The 23,281-nt window shown below is 39.3% G+C and overlaps 1 protein-coding gene across 6 annotated transcripts in view; it reads right to left on the bottom strand.

The window, feature by feature from the left end:
* The window catches only part of LOC134867788 (phospholipid-transporting ATPase IH-like), a 36,064-nt gene extending 17,123 nt beyond the window's left edge, over positions 1-18,941 (bottom strand). For all 6 annotated transcript variants that reach the window (XM_063888600.1, XM_063888601.1, XM_063888604.1 and 3 more), the window contains exons 1-8: positions 18,523-18,941; positions 6,965-7,087; positions 6,621-6,710; positions 5,159-5,239; positions 4,091-4,198; positions 1,439-1,567; positions 306-409; positions 63-113 (exon numbers count right to left, since the gene is read on the bottom strand). In XM_063888600.1, the coding sequence (XP_063744670.1) occupies positions 63-113; positions 306-409; positions 1,439-1,567; positions 4,091-4,198; positions 5,159-5,239; positions 6,621-6,710; positions 6,965-7,087; positions 18,523-18,561 (725 nt within the window). In that variant the 5' untranslated portion in view covers positions 18,562-18,941. The remainder of the gene's footprint in view (positions 1-62; positions 114-305; positions 410-1,438; positions 1,568-4,090; positions 4,199-5,158; positions 5,240-6,620; positions 6,711-6,964; positions 7,088-18,522) is intronic.
* Between the last annotated feature and the right edge of the window lie 4,340 nt (positions 18,942-23,281).

The raw sequence follows: 23,281 nt of genomic DNA, 5'->3' as shown, positions 1-23,281 counted from the left end.
ATAAACGCTACACCCAAAAAAATAAAAATAAATAACCTTTCTAGGATAAAAGGTACACTCACCGAGCCACAGGCTCTTCTTTGTCCTTGTAGATGTTAATGCGTCCCACAAATCTGCAAGAAAAAACACAGAACAATAAAATGAAGACAAGTAAATACATAAATACTACTACTACTATACTACTACTACTACTACTGAATTAAATCACATCAAAGGTTAAAAAACAGTGTGTTTATTTGATTTGATTTAAAGAGCAGACAGAGTCATGGGAACAAAGATGCATCAGTGATTGGTGTCACACTCACTTGTAGAGGTCAGGCTGTGGTTGTTCACATTCAATGGTGGCGTGTAGCGTGTCCACCTCCTGCTCCGTTCTAAAGGCCAGGGTATCTTGTACAGCATAATAGGTCTGAGATAGGAAGGAGGAGGAAGGGGGAAGAAGAAGATGAAGAAGACAACAGAGGAAAATGTCACCTGCAGCCACTAATGAGAGCAGGGTTCATCTGACACAGCAGTACGGCTTCTGGCAGATTTTCTAATCAACTGAGCGAGGCAGGGAGGTGAGCAGAGGACAGCATGCCGGGGCGGGAAGCTCATCAGGGGGTCGACCCGAGGGCGAGTGTGAGGAGAAAGGCTGTAGTACTCCACCATACGCTCTGGGATACGAGTATGTGTGTGTGTGTATGTGTGTGTGTGTGTGTGTGTGTGCTCAGTCATGCATGTGGTCATGTGAGTGACATGGATGAACATCAGAGGAGAAGCGCAAATATGAAATGCCCATGTGTTACGTGTGTCACTTATATCATTGTGCTATTCTGTGTCTGTGTTCATGTTGATTATTTCTCAAATCAATAAATCTGCACACGATCATCTTGAAGGACTGTTCTCATAAAAACGTCAGAAATTACTGAAAAATGCCTTCAAATTGTCTGAAACAGTAGGAAAACCAATACAGTGGAAATGTTATTTGTGGTTTTTCAATCAATCAGTAAATTCTTAGATTTTCAGAGAAGGGAAATGTTTTATATTTATTAAACTTGTTCCATTTGGCTTACATATTGCCTTAAGACCATTCTGAATCACAATGATCCTGTTTTGGGATCAAATATACTACGTTTCAAATCCAGTTAAATATTACAAATTCTTAAGATGTGACAAAATGGAAAGGGAAGTGGAAATTGTTGTTTTTTTAAGATACGTGTTTGTGCCAGAGTTAAAAGGGGGCGACAAGATTGGATAACGCGTGGATTGATTACTGGGTTGGATTCGAACCATGGTCCTCTGCAGCAGGGACTAATCCGAGTGCATGGGCCACCAAATGGCTTTTAAATTAGCAACCACACGATTTAAAGACCTACTGAATTACAATGTTTTCCTGTTTTAAGTTTGAAATAAAGTTAAATGACATAAAATGAAAATCCCACACTGATCGGAGCACCTTGTGACTGGATTCCCCGTCCAGGCTGGCGGTGGTGACGTAGCAGGTCCCGTCATAGCGGCTGGAAGAGAGCAGGATGAGGTCGCAGGGGAAAGTCTCGTCCTCCCTCACCACCACGATGTCCCCCACCTGACAGCAGGACACACACATGAAATACATTAATGGCTTTCACATCAATAATAAATGAGTGTGGTGACGAGAGCCTCACATAAACACAGAGTCCCCCCCCCCCCCCCGCATAACGGATTATGTGAGTGGAGCAGCTTAAGCTCTGATAAATCCCATCTCCACGGTGACCATACACATGACAAACGCTCTCTGATTTTGCATGATTAATATATTCATCATTATTCCTGCTCCCGATTCACACTCTAATCCTCTCCGTTTGATCTACGGGAGTGAAGAACCTTGGTGCGGAAAACGCTGAAGACAGACAAAGGAAGACGGAGCGAGACAGAGCGAGAGAGTTTCTGTTTTCTGATGTAAAATGTCTTTCCCCACCAGTGGCATCAAGGGAACACTACTGCTACACATAGTACATTTACTCAAGCACTGTACTTAAGTACACATTTAAGGTGCTTTCTCTTGTTTACTTCCATTTTAGGCAAATTTAAACCTCCACTCCTTCAATTTGTAAGTAAATATTGTATTTTTTGCTCTTGTACATTAGTTGTCAACTTTAGCTACATCGCAGGTTAATTTTATTTATGCAAAATATAAATCAACAAATGAATTATGATGTGCTGTCACGGATTGAGACACCGGGCATTAAATGATATAATATATATTATTAAAATGACCTTCTCCATTAGTATTTTTGGTAGTTTTGGTATTTTGTTAATTACCTTTGTATTTTACCTTATAAGTAAATAAATGAAGGAGGGAATGAATGAATACATAAACTAAGAAAGTAGGTAAACACATGCAGGAACATAGTGTTTGTATTTGTACTTGTAAGTATTTCAGACAATGACTTATGTTTGCAAATAATAATCATTTATTTGTATTAAAAGTGTGCTATAAATTCTTAAGGAGATGCTTGATTGGGTTTTTCTTAATAATGGTGAATAGGATGATCATTTATTTTTCACTTCCGCACTTGATTATTAATTATTTGAGATGATTTGCTTTGTTTATGTTTGTTGTGTGTCCAGTATGTGGTTATAGTGTGCAATTGTGTGTTTGACTGTATGTGTGTGGACCCCAGCAGAAATAGTTAATGCTCGTGCTAAAAGGGATCCTAACAAAGACATAGAGACCTACACTACTGTATTACTGATTCGTCCAACCTCTGCTGCTCCGGCAACACATACTGTAAGACTCTGTAACCTTTAAAGCAGGCGATGTATTAAACCTTTATACCACGCTGACCCTCAACACTCCACACACTCTGTGCACGCTCGACAGGAAGAGCAGACACAGCAGAAATTACATGTACCTGCACTCATTAAATACCCTGCACACAATGCTGAAGGCAGACTGAGATACAGCGTACTATCTAAACATCTACATAGGAGCTGCTGAGCTCGACACTCCCGTCATGTTCTCTGACACCTGCGCTTTATTCACGCTGCGCTGACATGAGATAGATATCAGCACAGTAATATGCAGCTCAGTGAAGCTGCTTCCTGTTAATCCTCAAGAAATATTCACCTCCACATCTGCTGCCAGAAATAGGAGTACTGAATTAAGAAAAAAATATGAATGGGTCCTATTTAGTCTACTCTGTTATAGCACACCATTCATGCTGCTGCTTTTCCTTAAAGAAGCCACAAGTATTACAAGTATTAGCATTAATTTCATTATTTCTTTACAGCTGTTTGCATAAAGCATCGTGTTAAGTGTAACGATGAAAACACAAGTTACATCCAGGTGTAAATGTGATTAATGAACGCGGCTAGAACATTGTCTTACGAGGCGCTACGAAAACATTCCTCTAAATGTATTTTAGGAATGGATCATAGGATGGAGCGCTGAGATCGATTTCCAGGACACAAGCTGGAATGAAGGAAGAGATGAAGGGACCTGGGTGTTGTTTGTGTGACTAAAGAAGACTAAACAGTGTCACCTGAAACAGAAATATCAAACTCATGATCAAATATCTGCATTACATCAAATCTGTCATGCATGGAAAAGCAATTAAACAGAGGAAACCATATAAAACTACTACTTTAAAGCTAAATAAGGCAAAGTATAGTGGATGTTATTTCCAGAAAATGCAGGTCCTAAATAGAATCGCACATGGGGTTTGATCTTACACAAGTCTGATGGATTATAAGCCACTTTCTAGAATGAGACTGATACCATAGAGTGATCTGCAGTTGCATCAGACTGACATAAGAGAGCGTCACCGGATGATGACAGGAATATCCTCACTCATGAAATACATCAGTCCTGGGAACTTGCCAAAGGGACTTCTTGCACGGTGCAAAAGGGGACACTATAATAGTTCCTCTACTACAGTTTCATGGCAATTAATTGGTGGGAAAGACAAGCGAGAGGCCAGAGTGGAAGGAAACAAAGATGGAGAGGACTGCGGCTAGAAAGAGAAAGGGGGGTGTTGTGAGTTAAAAAAAAGTGGGCTCTGCTGCAGTACTGTAGCGCTGTTTTTTGGCCTCAGGTGCTATACTGCTCTAATGAGGCCATTCTTACCCGTAGCTTGTGACTTTGTGTCCTCACCACCTTCCCCTGCTGCACCACGTCCACCGGACACTTGTTTATAGAGCAGTCAGCCTTGTGTCGGAGCCAGTCCTCGTAGCCCTGAGAGAGACAAGAGGGAGGAAGAGGGAGACAGAGGGAGACAGACAGAGAGAGAAAGAGGGAGAAAGAGGGAAATCAGAATCAGGTTTATTGCCAGGTACGTTTACACATAAAAGGAATTTTATTTGGTGTGTGTGAAGGTGCAAACATAGACAAACTGAGAAAATAAATTGGAAGAGAAGGTCAAACTAAAACCATTCAAAGAACAAAATATATTTGTTTAACTATTTAGCGTTAAAAAGGAATAAAGACAAGTATTTACACAAATAAAAAGCTTAGCACAATGAATATATATCAATACAAGTATCACAAACTGCAGTGTGTTATATTTTAAAGAAATGTGCAAAAACGTGGCTCACAGTAATAAAAAAGGAACAATATGTAGGTCACATGATGTGCATTAATGTAATCGTAATGTAGATCGTAAGGAAAAAGGAAGAGAAAGCCAAAGTGTTTGTTGGCAATGCAGGAAGCAGAGAACATAGATTATTGTGTGTAGTATGGGATCAAGAGACGGAGCGGAAGAGGTGAAAGTCACACGCTGTAATTAATTAGCATTGTGCTCCCTGAGCTTGACCCATTTTCTGGATTTCTCGCCAAAACGTCATGTTTTTTCAGATTTATGTCCCAGCAAAGCTCAGGCTTCCTTATCAGAACAGCTCTATCTATCACAGATACTTCCCCATCCCTCAGAAGCGGGGCTCGGTAGAGAGGATGCATCTCCCAGGGGCTCGAGTGATTAACAGAGGAGACCATTCATTATCATATTTCTCACATCACCAGACACATTCAACGGCATGTCCTTTCACTGAGAGAGGAATGTGTATATACAGATAATAGAGCAGCCAGTACGAGGATAGTGTGTGTGTGTGTGTGTGTGTGTGTGTGTGTGTGTGTGTGTGTGTGTGTGTGTGTGTGTGTGTGTGTGTGTGTGTGTGTGTGTGTGTGTGTTTGTCCTACCTGTTTTATTGCGGTGACGGTGATAACAAAGAAGAGGGGCAGGCCGCTGGTGACTGGGCTGGTGGGGGTGTCGATGATGAGCTGCAAAGGGAGAGGAAGAGCATTAGGAAGGTGTAGGGGGAGGAAGATGAAGGGGGGGACAACAGAGAGGAGAAGGGAGAAGGGAGAAGGGAGAGGACGCCAAGTAATGCAGCGCTAAGTAGGGACGTGTAGTGAGCTTCTGTAATAAGGAATCAAGCACCAATCTGGCAACGCTTATGTCTCCAAGTAATCAAATCTTGCTTGATATCCTCTATCTGTTCTCACAGGAAATATCCACTCTGGGATAATTAACTTGTAGTTTTTTCTAACTACTTTTTAGAGACACAGTAATAAAAGCAAAGTAGGCACTTTCAGCCGACCAAAAGTAAGAGGACAGACATCGCTGCTATGTGCCAAGCCCAGTTCGACCCATTTGGAAAGTGCAGTATTTCACATGTTACTGATAAAACACTCAGCACACAAAGACTGAGGCTCTGGTTGCATGAAGGTGAATGCTGGTAGAGGAATTGCTCTATCCTTCTCTTCTATGATGAGTTTGTCCTTGTATGATTATCCAACATTTGCTGCAATGTAAAGGCTCAAGGAAATAAGCTCACTCTCCTTGATATTTAGAAGGACAAGCAATGGGTGGTACAGCACTGATATTTCAGGATGATATGTTTGCAAATTCAAATGACTTTTGTTAACATTTGCAACCTCAAAGAATGTAACCTGCAATAATCTATTGATAAACCAATTTTAAGATCAGGTTACAATGAAAGCAGGGTTTAAACAACTGTCATTTGATTAGTAATTGCACATGATTGCCTAAAGAAAAAGTACATTTAAGGCTATTTGGAAAAGAATGAATGTCAGAAAATGCAACATTTGGAAATGTAACCTCTTATATGTGGTTGTAAATTCGTAAAAAATGTCTTTCTTTGAGAAACTACGATAACAATTAGTAAACGGCTTAATAAATGTGTCATTTATTGGATGAAGTGCAATGAATTTTGGTGCAGACAAGTAAAGATGTTTCAAGTAAATTCAACTTCAGCAAATGATATGCCGTGGTATTTGGTTTCCCAGATCCAATGACAAATAAGTCACTGTGCAGCAGCTAATTTTATAATAATAGTAATTCAAAATAACCAGCAACCTAATGTATATTTAAACACCCACAAAAATGGGTGTGCTTTTAGCTGTCAAATGCCTCCAGCTGCCCTTAGTATATCCCGATGCAAAGCCATGCACTTTATTTTTAAGTAGGCCAATCAAAAAGGTAGGTGTTCAAAAAGTAAAGCACAAAATTGAACTAGTGATGCATTGTTGGATAGTTTGTCTTTAACTAACTGACAGCTGGGAGAGTATTTCCTTTCTGTTCTAAGGTTGAATAAAGTGAGGTGGAAAAACACATCACCGGTTTTAATGAGAATCTCACCTGGACCAGAAATATAACCAAGAAGTAGAAGTTAGCAATTCTTCTGAACTGCTCAAACAAATTCTTGGGAATGAAGTTCCAGAAGGTGTACTATGGGACAGAGAGACATCATTATTATCACGCACATAAAAAACCCCAGAAAACAACGGCACTGTATCAAACATTCCCTCTGGCGATAGAAACGGTGACACACAGCTTGACGAAAAACAGGCGATGTGAAATGTGTCATCCTTAAAAACATGGCCACAAAAGAGATTACATGGTTGTCTAAATATGATAGGAAGGAGCGGCATGATGATGAACAATGCTTCGGCTGTGACTCGGGGCGGGGGGGGGGGGCTCACCTTGGAGGAGACGATGCGGTTGTCGGGGTAACGCTGAGGGATGTAGGCCTCAGCTCCCGGAGGAGGCTCTTTATGGCCGATGTACACCGTCCGACTGTCCACCCAGATCTCCTCCCCCACACACTGACGGAGAGAGAGATATATGTATGGTTATAAATAGCAATACAGGTGGAGAGAGAAAAGAAAACGGTGCCTTGGTGATCGTTTCCTTACAACTCCTATTATTATTACGTAATATAACAGCGCTTATTACACGTTGTCATACATTCTCATAAATACCCTACAATAAATCACAACCATGGTTTCATTAAGTACTGTGAAAATATATAAATGTATAGTTTATAATTATCTGTTGACGTTATTTTTCAAAAGAGGACATTTTCAGGTTAATATCTGTATTCTGTGTCTCTACTGGGACATGTCTCCATGCTTTAAGGTTCAAAAAGCTCTTTATGTTTCTCATACTGCCTGTGCTGCAGCACCTCTTTTCCCCCTCTGGCTGAAACCAGAGCCCAGTCTGCTCTGATTGGTTAGCTGGCCAGCTCTGTTGTGATTGGACAACTGCTTAGAGATGTACCGCCCCTTAGCCTATCACGTACAATGCGTTAGAGCGGCAGTCAATAGAAGGGCGAGTGTTACATAGTGATGTCACTGTTCTCAGAACTAACAACACTAATGCTGGAATAATTGATTTGTAAATAAATAAATCACAAAGTAGTTCAAAACAGAATTGTTAATTTAGGTCATTTAACACGCAGAGAAGAAGAAATTCCCTAGTTTCAGCTTCTGAAATATAATAATTTTCCTCTTTCTAAATATTCTATTAATAGGATTTTATAACTGCCAGCTGTTTGGCTTGTGGTATTGCTATTCGCAGCTTTCTCTTAAACCGCTCATCCAAACAATTTCACACTCAACACTGAACTTCCTTGGGTCCCCAGCAATGCCTGCCAAGAGTAAAGTCCCTCTGACGTACAGTGGTCGATAAATTTGAACACCTTACATTTTATATTTAAAATCTTTACGTTTTGGGCAGTTGGCCAAACAAAAGAAGCACTTTAAAAGATGTGAATGTTGGTAACTAAGTTGGTTTGTTGGGCGATAAATAGACTACATTTTAAACAGATTTTAACACCTCGTGAAGTTCCTCATATGTAAAAGTTTTCGAATTTTATGAGGATTCAATTTATTATAAAGTAACCAAACTGTCCTGGATGAAAACTGCAGTCAAGAAGCAAAACGTTACACAGGCAACACGACTTTTAACAAACAACATGGCAGACAGCAGCCAGAACAGACAGAAGGACGAGTGTGTGTGTTTTGATGTGTGTACGTGGGTTCGGCTCTGAGTCACACAAGAGTTGATTTGTCATTAATCTCGTCACTCCTTCCTGCAGGACTCTGCCCTACTCTTACGCACAGACACAAAACAACACTGCTGGTTATACTATGATGCCTTGACAAAAAATAATGAAAGCACATTGGATCATGCAAACCTCCGTCTCTCATCTATACATCTAAGAAGCTTTCCAGGGAATAACAGCGTGCATTCTGGGAGTTTGCCCCACCTCATAATTTTTTCAAGGTGTCCTTCATTTAACACTATTGTGGAAATAGAGCTCTCAAAGGAAAAACAAGAGTCAAGCATCCACGGCGTTCAGCTGTTTGTTTCCATCTGGCTTCCTACATGGCTCCTAATGCTTCTGCCAGAGCGGGCAGTGTGAGCCTTTGGCAGAGCAGCCGGCCTGACACAGCGCGAAGCAGAAGTGTTGATCATTAGCAAAAAGTTCTGGAACAAGCATTTCATGGGGAGCAGCGCTTCACTGCTTAAAATGTCCTCAACATTTTGGCAGAGGTGTCGTTGATCAGTGCCAACCACCAAATCTTTTATTGTTCACAAGTTTCCTCAGCAACCTTGTAGATTCAAACTTTCTTTTAAGGTTTAAACTGTAGTAAAGTTTGGTTTGAAATGAAAACAAACCATATGTACCAACACTGACTAATGCAACTTTTTCTGGTGAAATCAGCAATAAAATAGTCTGTCATGTTGAATCACAAGAGGGAAAAGCTCTGAGTCACAGATCTAAACTTATCCACACTGATCAACAGTCAGTTGGCAGTAGAATATAAATAGGCGAGGAGCCAACAGTGTAACAGGACTTCAGACCCCTCCAAAACATTAGGGGGGGAAACATGACCCATGAGAGATACAGTGAAATGGAAAGAGAGGGAGATAGTAAGAGGGACGGAAAAAGAGCAGCAGACTGAAGAGGAGCGAGCAACAGGTCAAGTGACTGAGCGGGACAAAACACAGAAATGAAAAGAGGAAAGTTTGTTCAGATAAAAAAGAAAGCGTGACAAAGTAAGACTTGGTTGTAGGATCCATGTAAAAAAATAGAGGGTTTAACTTCAGAGATGTAAAGTAGATGATTTAGCACTAGTTATTTTGGGAAAGGGTAACTAAATGACATGCTCATAGGTCAAAAATAACTTCCCATTACATAAATTACCCTGCTTAACATTGTGTTAGCCAGCTTTCCTGTCAGCACTTGTCTAGTTTAGAAGTTGTTGTGGAAATTGTGCTCTTTATACAGACCTGGTCGATTTGTCAATAATGTCTGTTTTTAATGGTTACTCCAATAACAAAATGACTACCGATATATGACATTGGAAGGAACGTAGTTTAATATTTAAACATCATTTTGATTACTACCACCTCCAAGAATCCCCTTTGTGCAAGGGTGTAGCACAGACCATTAAAGAAGCGATTCAATTTTGGAGCAGATCCAAATAAAAGGGCATTATTTTCTACATATGGAAAAGCCTTCGTTGAATCTTTGATTTTACCTCCATTAATATGATTCAATTCATTAAACTAACAATTGTTTTCATCAGTGATTGCTTTTTCAGTAATTCATAATTGTGTCTGTAAAATGTAGAAACAATGTCCATCAGAACATCTGAAACTCTAAGTTGACATGTTTAAAAGTCCTTCGTCCAACAAACTTTACAAAACCAAAAAGAAGATATTCAATTTAAAAATAAGAGAGAAGAAGCAAACCTGACGAGAGCTGGAACAAGATATCTTTCAAATAGATAAGATAAAGGATCCCAAGAGCAACTGTTGAGCAACATATGCAGTACGAAGAGGGAAAGAATACAAATATATATATATAGTGCTTAGAGTGCATATTCTAAACATATGTGGAAAATATAAACAATAAAAGTTAGAAAAAGGGTTCAAAAACAGAAAGTACAAAAACAAAAGGCAGCAGTGAAGTGCAAATTTAAAACATACATATGCCAAAAGTTATTCTCATTATTCTTCTGATGAATAACTGAGATGATTAATTGATTATAAAACTTGTCGCAGAGTAATTTTCTGTCCTTGTTATTATCATGACAACAATATATCATATCTGTGTTACACAACTACCTCCATTTCAAACATTTCTTAATCCTCGAGTCCCTGTCATATTTCTATCTGCACTCTTCTGCCTCTTTTGTTCCCTCCATCTCCGGCAGTGTGTGTGTCACACTCTGACAGTGTGACAGTGGGAGAAAGACTCAGAGAGATTGCATTGTGGTTTGTAGTTATCTGATCATTAATCCTCACTGATCCGTATCAACCCCCGGTCCACTGTTCTCTCTTCACTCCGCCGCTCCATCAGACAAAGTGGCTGGCTGGTTGGTTGCGGGACATGGAAGCTTTGTCTTTATTAACACTGAAAAAGCCTCCGAGCAGCGAGGCTGGTCTTACATCACCATCTATCATGAAGTATGACAAGACGGATTAGATAACAGCGCGATGTCCCACCACTGCAACTTCTCCTTTCATGTTTCTGGCTCTAAGTTTTGAATTGTTTGAACTCTGGATTTGGGGCAGGGGTAGATCCCTAAGTGGGTGACCTGGGTTCAGAGCCAGCCTGGGATCGTTTGCCACATTCTTTCTGTCTCCCCCGTTTAAACAGTGAAACATTTTTTTCTTAAACTAGACAACTTGGCAGGGCCATTTTTGATTATATCAAATATTTTGGACCAAATACTGAATAATCATCATTAATGGAGATATAATGAATGGGGTAAAATATGAAACCATGATCATATTACATTCTATTTAATATTACATTCCTCAAAACATTTAATGTATATACAATATCCTACTGTATATTATATTGAAAGCAGTTTATATTTTGTGTACATTTTGTATGTATATTTGTATATTTTATACATTTGTATTGCCATGTTTTTTTATTGAGCTGCTGCAATGCAAACATTTCCCAACTTGGGATCAATAAAGTACTTTATCTATCTATCTATCTATCATATATTTTTCAATAATAATGAGAGTAATGATGCAAAAAGGATTGTTCCCTCCATTATCATTAATCCTATCGCATTTGCTTAAAATAATCGCCATCAGTTATTGTTTCCCAATCATCCAGCCCTAGTAAAGACAAATAATAATAGATCAATTTACTATATTACCACCTTTAAAAGACAACACAATATCTATTCACAAAACTGATATTACATCAATATATTACCCAGCCCTACAGAAAAGAATCAGGTCTGCTAGTTTTAAGGTTTATTGGCGCCTCTGTTCTCCTGACCTTTTCCACTGTGTTTCTACCGTAGCACTTTACAGAATTATGGAAGTGAATATCTTCATTGTGGGAAAGCGACCCTTGACACTGACGCTGCCATGATCCATCCCCATGGTGCAGCTCCTTTCTGCCGCAGAGGTGTAATAAAAGGTATACGCCATTAACTGGCCTGATTAAATGGTCGTGTGTCACCCCTCCTATCCTGTCCTGCCATGCTGTGCGGCAGGAGCTCAGCGCATGTTGAGCAGCATCGCTCATTAACTCCCTGATCAAATTTCTCTGACTGAGCTCTTAATGAACTAGTCGTGTTAACTGTTCAGAGGAAGTGGAAACATACAAACCATGATATCACAACAACAGGATGTGGTAGAATTAAGGTATCAATGTTATGGGAGAATATCGAATAATAATTGGAAAACATATCTTCTTCATCGAGAGCATTTCAAAAAGTGAACGCATTAAAGTTAGTCATCCAAATGTGGTTGTACCAGCGATATGCGGATTCACACTTGACTTAGATATAAGTGTTTACTAAGAAGTGGGTTTTTAGACATCACTACTAACAGTTGTATATGTTTTTCAGCTTACTGGGCTAGCTTATGATGCTCATTTTAGCTAGCTAATATGTAACCAGCTTAGATTAGAGGGTAAAAATCTGACACCGACACTTTAACTTTGACGTAGGTAGGCTACACTGGAAGGTTTTAAAATCAAATGCATTTAATATCCCTTAAAATTACAAAATAATTATGCTAATAACAATGGCAAACGGACTAGCTAGTTAGCATCAGTTAGGTTAGCATAATCACTGATTCTTAACATGCATAGGCCTACATATTACTCTTAAACACATAGTGAAACACCTAGATTTTATATTAACAGTTAAATGTAACACACTATCTTGTTAGCCGCCCGTTAAAATAGGCAATTAGCTTGCAGCTTCTGATACCATGACCATCAGATTATGCAACAGATTACTTTTGATTTACACATAACTACATTTTTTACTAGCTGACACAAATCTTACGCTAGTTTGAAACTTGAAATGAATTGCTAGGATATAAAATACACAATAATTATCGAACAGACAGCGTTTCTTTTACACTACATTCAAAAGAAAAGTATTACCATATTACCAGCTGCATAGAAAATCTTTCCTGGGTAATTTAAAGGGAACCAATTTCAAATAATTTCTATATATCTATTAATAGAAGCTGTGGAGTGTGTCGTAGCAAAGATAAAAGGAGTCGTGAGACCTTGATCAGCTGAAAGCAGAGCGGCTACCTGTTCAACATGCACTCGCTGCTTCTCATTGCCATTAATCACCATAGCAACACAGTATGAAGCAACAGACAGCTAAGCTACCGCTGCACGTTCCCAATGCAAAGGACCACACCGAGGCATCATTAAGTGAAGACTCGAGATCAAACGTGTGAGACTTACTCATGAATTTAAAGCTGTGAAACTGGATTTGACGATAAAGATGATAAAGCTTTAAGGAATATTTTAAGTATTTCTGGTCCAGACAATGTCCTCCAGATCTTCCTTGCACTTTAATTCGGTTCAATTAACACTTTTTTGGACTGTATTCTCTGAGGAGAATCTTTTTTTTGGAACAAAGCAGGATGAAAGAGTAAACATCAAAAGCAGCAGCGAGGACGAAACTAATGAAGCAAGGAGAGGGAACGTAGCTCACGGGGAAAAAGGAAGCGTCAGTCGCTGCTCTAAATATTTTTTAAGGGGGAAATTGCCACACAGGTGCCGACAGAAAACACAGTATTTTGGTTTGGAAAAATAGATGTAATGACCTTCACACGACACATACCGCCTCAAACGCTTAATGATAAAAAAAACCTGGTGACGCAAATAATGAAGTACCTGCAGCAAAATCCAAGGATAAAATACATGAAAAGATAACTATGAAATGACAACATTTGTATTCTGTTGTTGCCCCAGCTTCCGCTCCCACTTGACTTGCTGTGATCCAACTGTTACATAAGTCTTTAATCCAGCTGTGCTACTTCTCCTCTCCCCCTCCCTCTCTTCTCTCCTTTTTTCCCCCATCACCATAATCTGAATCCTAAAAAAAAAAACCTCTTTCTCATTCTATCTGCTTTTAACACCGACAACATCCTAACAGAGGCGTGAAACTGTGTGTTATAATGAAACCTATTTGTCCAGGGTTACGCTGCAGGAGAAAAATAAGGATTTTGATGCACATACTTTGCTGTTTCTCTGCAATCAGCAGGGCAAAGCTTTTCCCCCCAAACACAAAATCCTGTGTGTTTTTGTCACCTACAGCCTCCGTCTTTCTCCTGGTCTCTAAGGGGGGCTGCAGCCAAGAATAGACTGCCCTTAACCGTTGGTAGCAGCTAATGTGGCAAACAGAGATCCAGCAGGTTGTGTTCTGCCTTTCAACACCAGCCGGGGGACTCAAAGAGCTGTAAAGTTGCTAGAAACCTTTCCAAAGCCCTTCAGCACGCCGGGACTCTGCTGGCAGCCATTTGATCAAAGAGAGACACGGCTGGCCTTTCCCTTTTATCTGCTGAGGTTGTGAGAGGTCTGCGCAAGAATAGCAGTCATATACTCAAAGATAAGATGCAAAGCAGGGTGAGGACAGAGGGGGGATAAGGGTGAATCAATCTGCAGACTGCAAGAGAAGGAAGATATTATTATTGTTCTCTGAAAGTGATAAGGTAAACTTCATAAATAAGAGAACATGTTTAAGCCCCTAGAAGATAGTGTATCTCTAATAAGACCACCGACATCTTTCTTATCCAGATCCTGACCTCATGCATTTCTCACGCTTTGCGCCCGTCTGAGGCATCGCGCCATCGCTATTATTATTATCAGGCGACAAAAAGGCACCAGAGACAAGGGAGTGGAGACAGTGGACACATATAACACAAACACGCACACAAAGGCACACACAGGATCTCTTCAAACCACATGAGACCATTTTTCAAATGGATCTATAAAGGAAATAAAGTCTTCCTGTTAAGGCCTGTTCCAGGTATCTGCTGAGACACCAGAACAAAAGTACACACACACAAACACACCCCTATTATACTGTATGTAATTGCATGAAGGCTAAGCCAGTATTTATACCAAAAGACAAAACAAACAAAATGTCCAATTTTAACTTTATGCGCTGAAAAAAACCCAGATTCTTCTTGACAAAAACTATTAACTGAATCAAACAGGCTCAGTTCACAAGTCATTTTCATCGAGTCGGAAAACAGGCTTGAACGCAGAACGTTTTCCTCCTCATTATAAAGTCCAGGACTGAATGGAACTGAATAATTACAATTAATAAGAAAAGGTTACGCTCAATTCACAGTGACAGCTGAAGCACCAGATGGTCAAGATGACGGTTTAGGAATCAGAAAAAATCAGAAATGATCTCAAATAAAAAACTGAAATCTCGTTTGAACAGACGCTATGGCAAACCATCTCCAAGTATCTTATAGCCAATGTTTTTTGGATGTCTAAAATGTTTTATAATTTACCAAAAAAAACAAAGAATATGCACATTTATTTGTATAGTTTACTTCCAGACTCATGATTGACTAGAGCTTTTCTTTTATTGTATTTCATTTTTTATGAATGGTGTTTTTTTCCTCAAACGCGTGTACATTATAGGCCTTGTTGTTTGTTGTTTCCTTATATTAGTGTCAAACATTGAATGCCTGTCTCCATCTTCATAAGGTTTGTAGGACACAATGGACATCAATGGAGATAACTCTGGTACTTTACTATTCTATGCCCAACAAAGTCTAAGATCAAGAAATATATTCAAATGTTATCAATAAACCAAACCAATTACAAGCAAAGCAGAGTTTGTCTTATTTCCTTCACACAATTATACATCAAGGACAAGTCCCAAAACAGTTATCAGAGAACAACATATAAAGAGAAAGGCTCATAAACTTGTCCGCTGGGAGTAAAGTTATCAGAAGTACATTCTTTCATGCCTGAGGAAGCTTTACTTTTTTATATTGCAAAATAATTAATGTGAGGGTGGCTTCTTTGTGGCAGTGACCTTGATGGGAGTTTATTGCTGTCTCTGCAGAGAAAAGGCGCCTTGCTGATCACATGTTAATCACCTTGCATGATGTAATGTTTGTTCTTCTATGTAGCCTCATTAAGGGAGCAGCTGTTCAGAATATGGCAGGGTTAATGGAGGGTAATACAAGTAATAAGACGTCCGGATATACTGTACATCAAACATCCCTCCAATTCTGAATCAATAACTGGATAATTGAATTAATGATTAATCCCTTGTCTACTTCAGAGTGTTGCAGAGGGATGAAGAAGGGTGAGGAATGAGGGGCGTGTTCATTGACCCTCCCTTCCTCCTCCTCCCCTCTACTTCACCCGTGGATCTGATTTCCCCTGACATTAGCCCTGCTGGAGCATCCGTCAGGCTCCATACAGACTGTCACCACACGCAAATACACCAGGGCTGCAGATACCGCTTATTTTCATAATCGACTAATCTGCAAATTATTTTCCCGATTAATTGTTTGGTTTATACAATTTCAGAAAGTAGTAACAAATGTAAATTCCATTTCTCAAAGTTATTGGTCATGTCTTTAAGTGTCATGTGTTGTGTACTGAAAACACATGTGGATATTAAGTGTAATATGATTTAAAACATAAACAAAATATAGCTTAAAAAACTGCATTTTCTGACATGTTTGCATAAACTAATCCACTTGATCATTTATGAAAATAGCTAATATTTTTCTGTCCATAGACTGACCAATTATCTAACTCTATCAAACATACTCGTTTTGACAAAACTTGTGAAAACCCATTAATAAGTACACAAAACCTAAGGCTGAGTGACATAGTAAGTATAGAGTTTACTATAATTCATTATTTAAAAACAGGAACAGAGAACACTTGCCATATTCATATATCTAATCTTATATATAAAATTGATATACAGTATATTGGCCAAGCATGAACACACACACACACACACACACACACACACACACCCGTGCTGATAGTTATCTCCCAGCACCTGAGGCAGGTGAGGTGAAAGGGTCGCAGACTTGAAGCAGATGCGAGGACACTCAGAGGTGCCCACTCTGATGATCATCACCAGACCTGTCACCGTTGTCTCCCTTCAGACACTTCATTCTCTAATTCAGCCACCCACCAAGCAGCTGCTTCCTGCTCCGGCTGATGAGCAGAGACTGCTGGTGGCAGCGATGTGTGTGACACACCAGCACAACCAGTAATGTAGTTACAGCTCACCATCATCTGCTCCGTTAATATGGGACCATTTCCTGCTATTAAACTGATCCCTGATAACAAGTAATGATGAGGACGCTCGTGTTTTCTCTTGCGTTTTCTGCGGCTGGTTCAAAACAAAGCGGCACACCCTGCTCATTTATACCTGTGGTGGCACTAAGAACAACTACTTACAACAACTTAACGACAGTATGCCTATTTCCGGCAACTTTATACCTCTTCTCCACTACATTTCAGGGGAAAATTAGAGATGTACTTTTAACTCCATTAATCTGACGGCTTGAGGAACTTGAGGATGTGTTCCCAATGCACCTATCAGTGGTAAACAAGTACTGTACATAAATACAACTTTGAGTTGGTTTAAAATCAACTTAAGTAAGTTCCATTTTTTTGTTACTATAAACTAACGTCACTATAATTCAAAGGGAAAAATAATGTTTGAGTCAATTATATCATATCATCATTTCAGATTACAATTTTGATCAAATATAATGAACAAATAATTTAACATGTATTATGATAGGGGAAATACAGGGCAGTTTATTTAGTAAATTATAAGCACCTCCTTTATCAGCTACGTTTAAGTGATGAACAGATTAATGCATACAAAAATAGTATTCAGTACATTTTAATGCTATTACTTGTGTACTTTTCCTTAAAAGAACAACAAATCTGTATGCAGGACAGATGATTTCTACACTTTTATGTTACTACTTTCACTAAGTAAAATATCCGAGTACCTCATCCACCCCTCACTTATAACATGCACTTAACTGGCTGAAGACAGAATCATTTCTGCTTGTACTTTCTACGGGGAAAGTTTTAAAAATCTAACTTCCACATGAATTTCATAAAACGCAAAATAGAGCAAAGCAAACATTGGATTATTTACCACTGAAATTGACTACAATGAAAACATAAATCAGTGTTTCAAAAGGGGGAAAGGATGCTATGCATATAAGGACTTCTAGTATGTGCTTTAAACTTTGTTGAGAAAGTCATCAGTATAGTTTTTTAATATATATTAAAGTCTATTATGTCATATTTCTTATGTTTGACATTTCTGTGGACTCTAATGTTTAATGCATGTTTTTAAATGTTGACCCCAGGACACCCTTGGCTCTTTATAATAAACCAAATACTGAGCGTAACAAGTTTAAAGTCCCTTTAGATTAACCGACACTACTTAACTCTCTATCAGGCTGGATGGGAGCACAAGCAAGAGTAACATTATGTGCTGCAGAGTCCCAGCCAGGCCTCTGAGGTCTGTGAGTCCTGAGTGGGATTTATTTCCTCTGCAGAACCAGGGAAAGCCATGTGATTGTTGATAGTGTGCATGCATATTGTAGCTCTCACTAAAGCAATTTAACTGGGCCAGCCAAGTTCATTTCTATGCTGCACATTCACCGGCCATCACTGCATCTGTAGCCACTGGCACATTCCCCATTCAAGTCCACAAAAAACATTGTAAAGCCCAGGGTCAATGGCCTGCCAAAGCTTCCCCAGTGAAATGTTTATCATTGCAGATACGTGTCCATCACCCTGTGCGTGCACTCTCTGCCCTGTGAAGGCAGTGTGGTGCAAGTTAATGCACCGAAACAAATGTAATATTTATCATGCATAACATCCATGCACCTGCAGACACACAGCTACAGTTGTGACAGTGTTGACAGACGGGGCCCTTACGTATCTGCTGATGATGTTCCGGAGCTGGGTGAAATCCATCCTTGAGACGGCTCCGGCGGCGACTAAACTGCAAAACGGAGACGCTCTCCTCTCCTCGGTTCTCTTCGTAAACGCTACCTAACGTGGATCTTTCCACCGGGATCCATCGCTCTCTACCTCCGCCGCCGCCACCGTGTCTGAGATAGCGAGGAGCAGCGGGCTCTCAGTCGGCTGTTCTGATTTTCATGGCATCCCCGGGAAGAGCCATGCAGAGACCGAGCGAATACACCGACCCACAGCCGCGCTTCTGGCTACATCTCAGGGGGATTTTCACCGACCTCCAAACGTCTGGCTGGTGCTCCCGATTACTCCTCGGTTGGTAAAATGTGTTATTCTTGCAGGAGACGGTCCCTCATGGAGGATGTGTGTGTCCTGTGTTACAGCGGTGGCCCTGTCGGTGTAGCGGCAACACTCACCCGTCAGATGACTACGCTACGCATGCGCACTGGGGTTAGTCCTCACCTCGATTGGAGTACATCTGAATACTGCACTGTATGATCACACACACATGCATCAATCCTAACATCTAAAGTCATGTCAACCGATCTGAGAAAACGACAGAAACCAGAAATAATACGACTGCAATGTGGTTTATTAATCTAGTTCTTTTAAATACTAAAGATAATATTTAGATAATGTATTCAGTGTTATTATTCAACCTTATTCAGACGTGGGAGAAGTACTCAGAGTGTGTACTTGAGTAAAAGTAGAAATACCAGTGTAGGAATACTCTGTTACAAGTAAAAGTCCTGCATTCAAAATGTCACCCAAGTAAAAGTACTGGAATCAAAATGTACTTAACGTACCAAAGGTAGACACTCTAGTAAAGTCCCTCAAAACTGTACTTACAGTAGTTGATTAGATGTATTTTACACCACTGGTCTCACTAAAGTTAACCAACAACACTATCACAAGGGAAATATCTGCATTCAATTATAGTTACAGATAAGTAAAGGTAGCTACATATATATTATCTGACAAATCATCTTAAAGTTGAGTTATAGTCCCCATTATGCAGGCAAAAAAGCTTTACTTGCATTATTTGATTATTAATACTGATCCATCAACATGAAAGCACCAATTTAATACCGTATCTGGTAAAGGTTGAGGTGATTCTCCATATTTCATGTACTGCTGGTGGTTGATATCTGAAAATATATACGGCAACTTTGGTTGTCAGTTTAATATATTGGAGGGGGGAAAAGTATGTTATATCCCTAATAAATTTAGTGGAGTATAAGTGGAATAAAATGATACTCAATTAAAGTTCTACAACCTCAGTATTGTACTAAAGTACAGAACTTAAATGTGCCCAATGTGTTTCAGGTCTAACTCTTTGACATTATTGTTCTGTCACTTCTATAAATATGATATACATAAGCCAATAAACATGACCGTATATTTAACCTCTGAGTATATTTAGGCAGAGAAATTTCACATGCTCTAAATACCAGCAGCATGTTGCCACAACATACTCTGACTACACACACACACACACACACACACACACACACACACACACACACACACACACACACACACACACGACGATGAAAACTAAAAGTAATAGCTTGCCGTAAACACACTGTGTTGTAATGTTGTTTGGTATCACTTTATATTAGGGCATTTGTCCATTACCCTAACGCTTAAAAACTTTGTGACGAATGATTCTATTAATAGTTCATTTATCAGTAAGATTTAAATACCAGTTATAATCCATAGATAGAAAAACATGTTGTGTTGCTAGATTCTGAAAAAGATCATCAATAAACGCTCTCGAATTTTTTCGTGTCCCTTACCTTCTAATAAAGCTATCAAGTATTTTCATTTTTAATCCACAAAAAGAGCTTTTTATTAACAAATATGCAATTGTTAAGGTTCATCAGAGGCTTCTCAGCGAAGAAAAAAACTGCTGAGTTAAAATAATAAAGTCATTAATAAAGCCATTAAACCCAACCTTAAAACCCTTATTAGAAAGAAGTAGAAGTTGCATTGCCATACTTTTCCAATGCCTCCTATTTAGCGATATTGACAACAAGTGTATTTGAAACAAACAACAACTCCAAAATGTTGAACACGACACAACGAACCCGTTTCCATTGAGCTCAGAGTGTATTGTGAAGATTTAGGAGACCCAGTGGCTTTTTTAAATGATATGTCCAACAAAATGATTTTAAAAAATATCAAAATGATCAGTGAGAAACATGTTGATGGACCCAAAACAAACATATTACAGACAGGAAAGATGAGTTGACAGAACAAGCAAAGATCGAGTCAAAGCTTACAGTCTGTGTTATTTAACAGCAACAGTAATCCGGCCATTGTTGTGTCACAATGAGAACCCTTACGAAGCCGAACTGCATTAATAATCAAATCTAAATGTGTCTCCATCTGAAGGGATCCTCCGTCTGCAGGTGGACGTGTTGTGATGCGGGCCCCAGACAATTCATTTAAGGCGTTATGACTTTCAATTTGCACAGACTTTATTAATAATGCATAGATCCAGCACTTTAAGCTGCGACCTACTAAGGCTCGATGCTGCTGTTTACCTCCCTGAAGACCCCGGGGCACTTAGAGTCTAATGATGAGTCTGCCTCAGTGGACACATTACACCACGCTCTTTGTTTATGTGCTGTCACAATTACATGCGTGTTGTGTTCTATGTCATAGTCATGTTGTGGAGATAGGATGATCTCGTATTCCCTTTCCCACTTATTGGTCACACCTACAGAAGCACAACGGTGGGCAAAAGTCTTAAATAGCTCATGCAGTGCCAACGCAGCTGATATAAGAATAACATAATGTGCTATAATAAGGCAGAAAATGCTGACTTAATACAATCATCTCAAATCCCTGGCTTATAAAATAACTCATTATATTCATGTACTGTATTTATATTTAATCATATTCATAATTATCTTCATTCATATGTGTATATCTCCAGATGCTTTTGCGTGTATATTATCACATTGTTGTTATTGTTTCACACTTTCTCTTCCCCCTACAGGTATTAAAGAAAACATATTATGCTCATTTCCAGGTTCATATTTGTATTTAGTGCCTCTACTGGGACATGTCTCCATGTTTTAATGTTCAAAAAGCTCTTTATTTTTCTCATGCTGCCTGTGGTGAAACACCTCTTTTCCCCCTCTGTCTGAAACCAGAGCCCAGTCTGCTCTGATTGGTTAGCTTGCCGGCTCTGTTGTGATTGGTCTATTTGGCATGATTTTCATATTTCTGGAGTAATTATAAAATGTTTGACGAACAGAAATATGGTGTCAGCGCCCCTGTTACCTGGTTTAGACAAAACCCGAGAGCGATGGTGATTTTCGCTTCTGCAGAACATTGACATGTACAAAAACCTACCGAACTGTATATAACGGTGCTGAAAAGGAAAACCCCTCAAAAAGCATAATGAGGCCAAGTTTCATAAAGGTTTATCTTATCTTTTTCGATCTGAAGTCTTGTTGTGATGGCATGATGGAGAGACTGTATGATGAGCTCACAGCAATGACTCCTTCATCCTGGAAGTTAACCATCCAGTAACTATTTCTCACTGTCTGCATCGACATGTTAAAATATCTGATCATTTACTGATCAGCATACATGATTGTATCTCAGTTCATTTACATCCAAGAGAAGCAGTTGTTGAGTTGCTGCTCAGTTTGATGCATAGGTTGATGTTTACGCTGCTGTGATAATCACACAGCTGAGTGAATATTTCAGGTTCCTTCTGAGTGGATGAACGGGGTCATTGTTCGTGCCGCTCTGCTGTCCTGTGTGTGGGCGAGGCAGAGCTACATATGGGGCAGTGGGTTACTTCCCTCGTGGTGCCATCAGTCCTGCGTGGGAAGAATCTGCCATCTGCTTATCTGGAAACAGTTTAGCATGTTAACAAGACATCATAATGAGTGTAGCGCTGGTAATCAAGTGATGTCAACATACATTACAAATGTATTTAGCTGCAGACATTGGTTCAGACTCATGACTGCAGATGATTGTGAAATATGTCAAAATAAGGTATTGATTTAAGTCAGATTTTTTAGGAAAAAGTGAGCATTTTGAAAAAATAAGCGGACATTTTTAAAAGTCGACATTTAGAAAAAAATGTCAGAAATTTGAGAAAAAAAAGGGATAATTTTGGAGAAATGGTCGGAAATTCAAAAAAGTCGAAATTTGGAAAAGAAAAAGTCTGAAATTTGTTTGAAGTTTGAAAAGGAAATCAAAAGGGAAAAAAATGGGAGGCAAAGAAACAGACTGTGCCTGGAAAAAAGTGTAATAACTGCAGTTGCCTCTCTGTCACCAAGAATGACAGTGAGGCACAAGCCCATGTTTCTCACTAACTTTTCAGTTCAATGCAACTAATGTCGTCTTGGTGTTTTTGCATGATGTCAAAATTGGTTTGCCATGAACTTGGAATGTAGCATTTAAGTGTTTCTCAGTGACAAGGTTGTTGTTTTGATAAATCAGACACTGATGGTGCAGTGCTGTGCTGTACCTCTTCATATTGGCTTTTTCCCCCCTACCAAATTGTGTTTATCAGGGGGTACTTGGCTGACATTTTTTTTTCAAAGGGGGTACATTATTGAATAAAGTTTGAGAACCACAGAGCTAGATTATGTGACCCATTAAAACACTGGATGATTAATGTACATATCAGCACTCACTTCTTGCTGCTGCTTTAATGTCTTTAATATCCATAGATATTCACTACTGCTTC

The sequence above is a fragment of the Eleginops maclovinus genome, chromosome 7 (assembly GCF_036324505.1).
Source record: "Eleginops maclovinus isolate JMC-PN-2008 ecotype Puerto Natales chromosome 7, JC_Emac_rtc_rv5, whole genome shotgun sequence".
NCBI lineage: Eukaryota > Metazoa > Chordata > Actinopteri > Perciformes > Eleginopidae > Eleginops > Eleginops maclovinus.
This window is presented reverse-complemented; position numbering and strand designations above follow the sequence as displayed.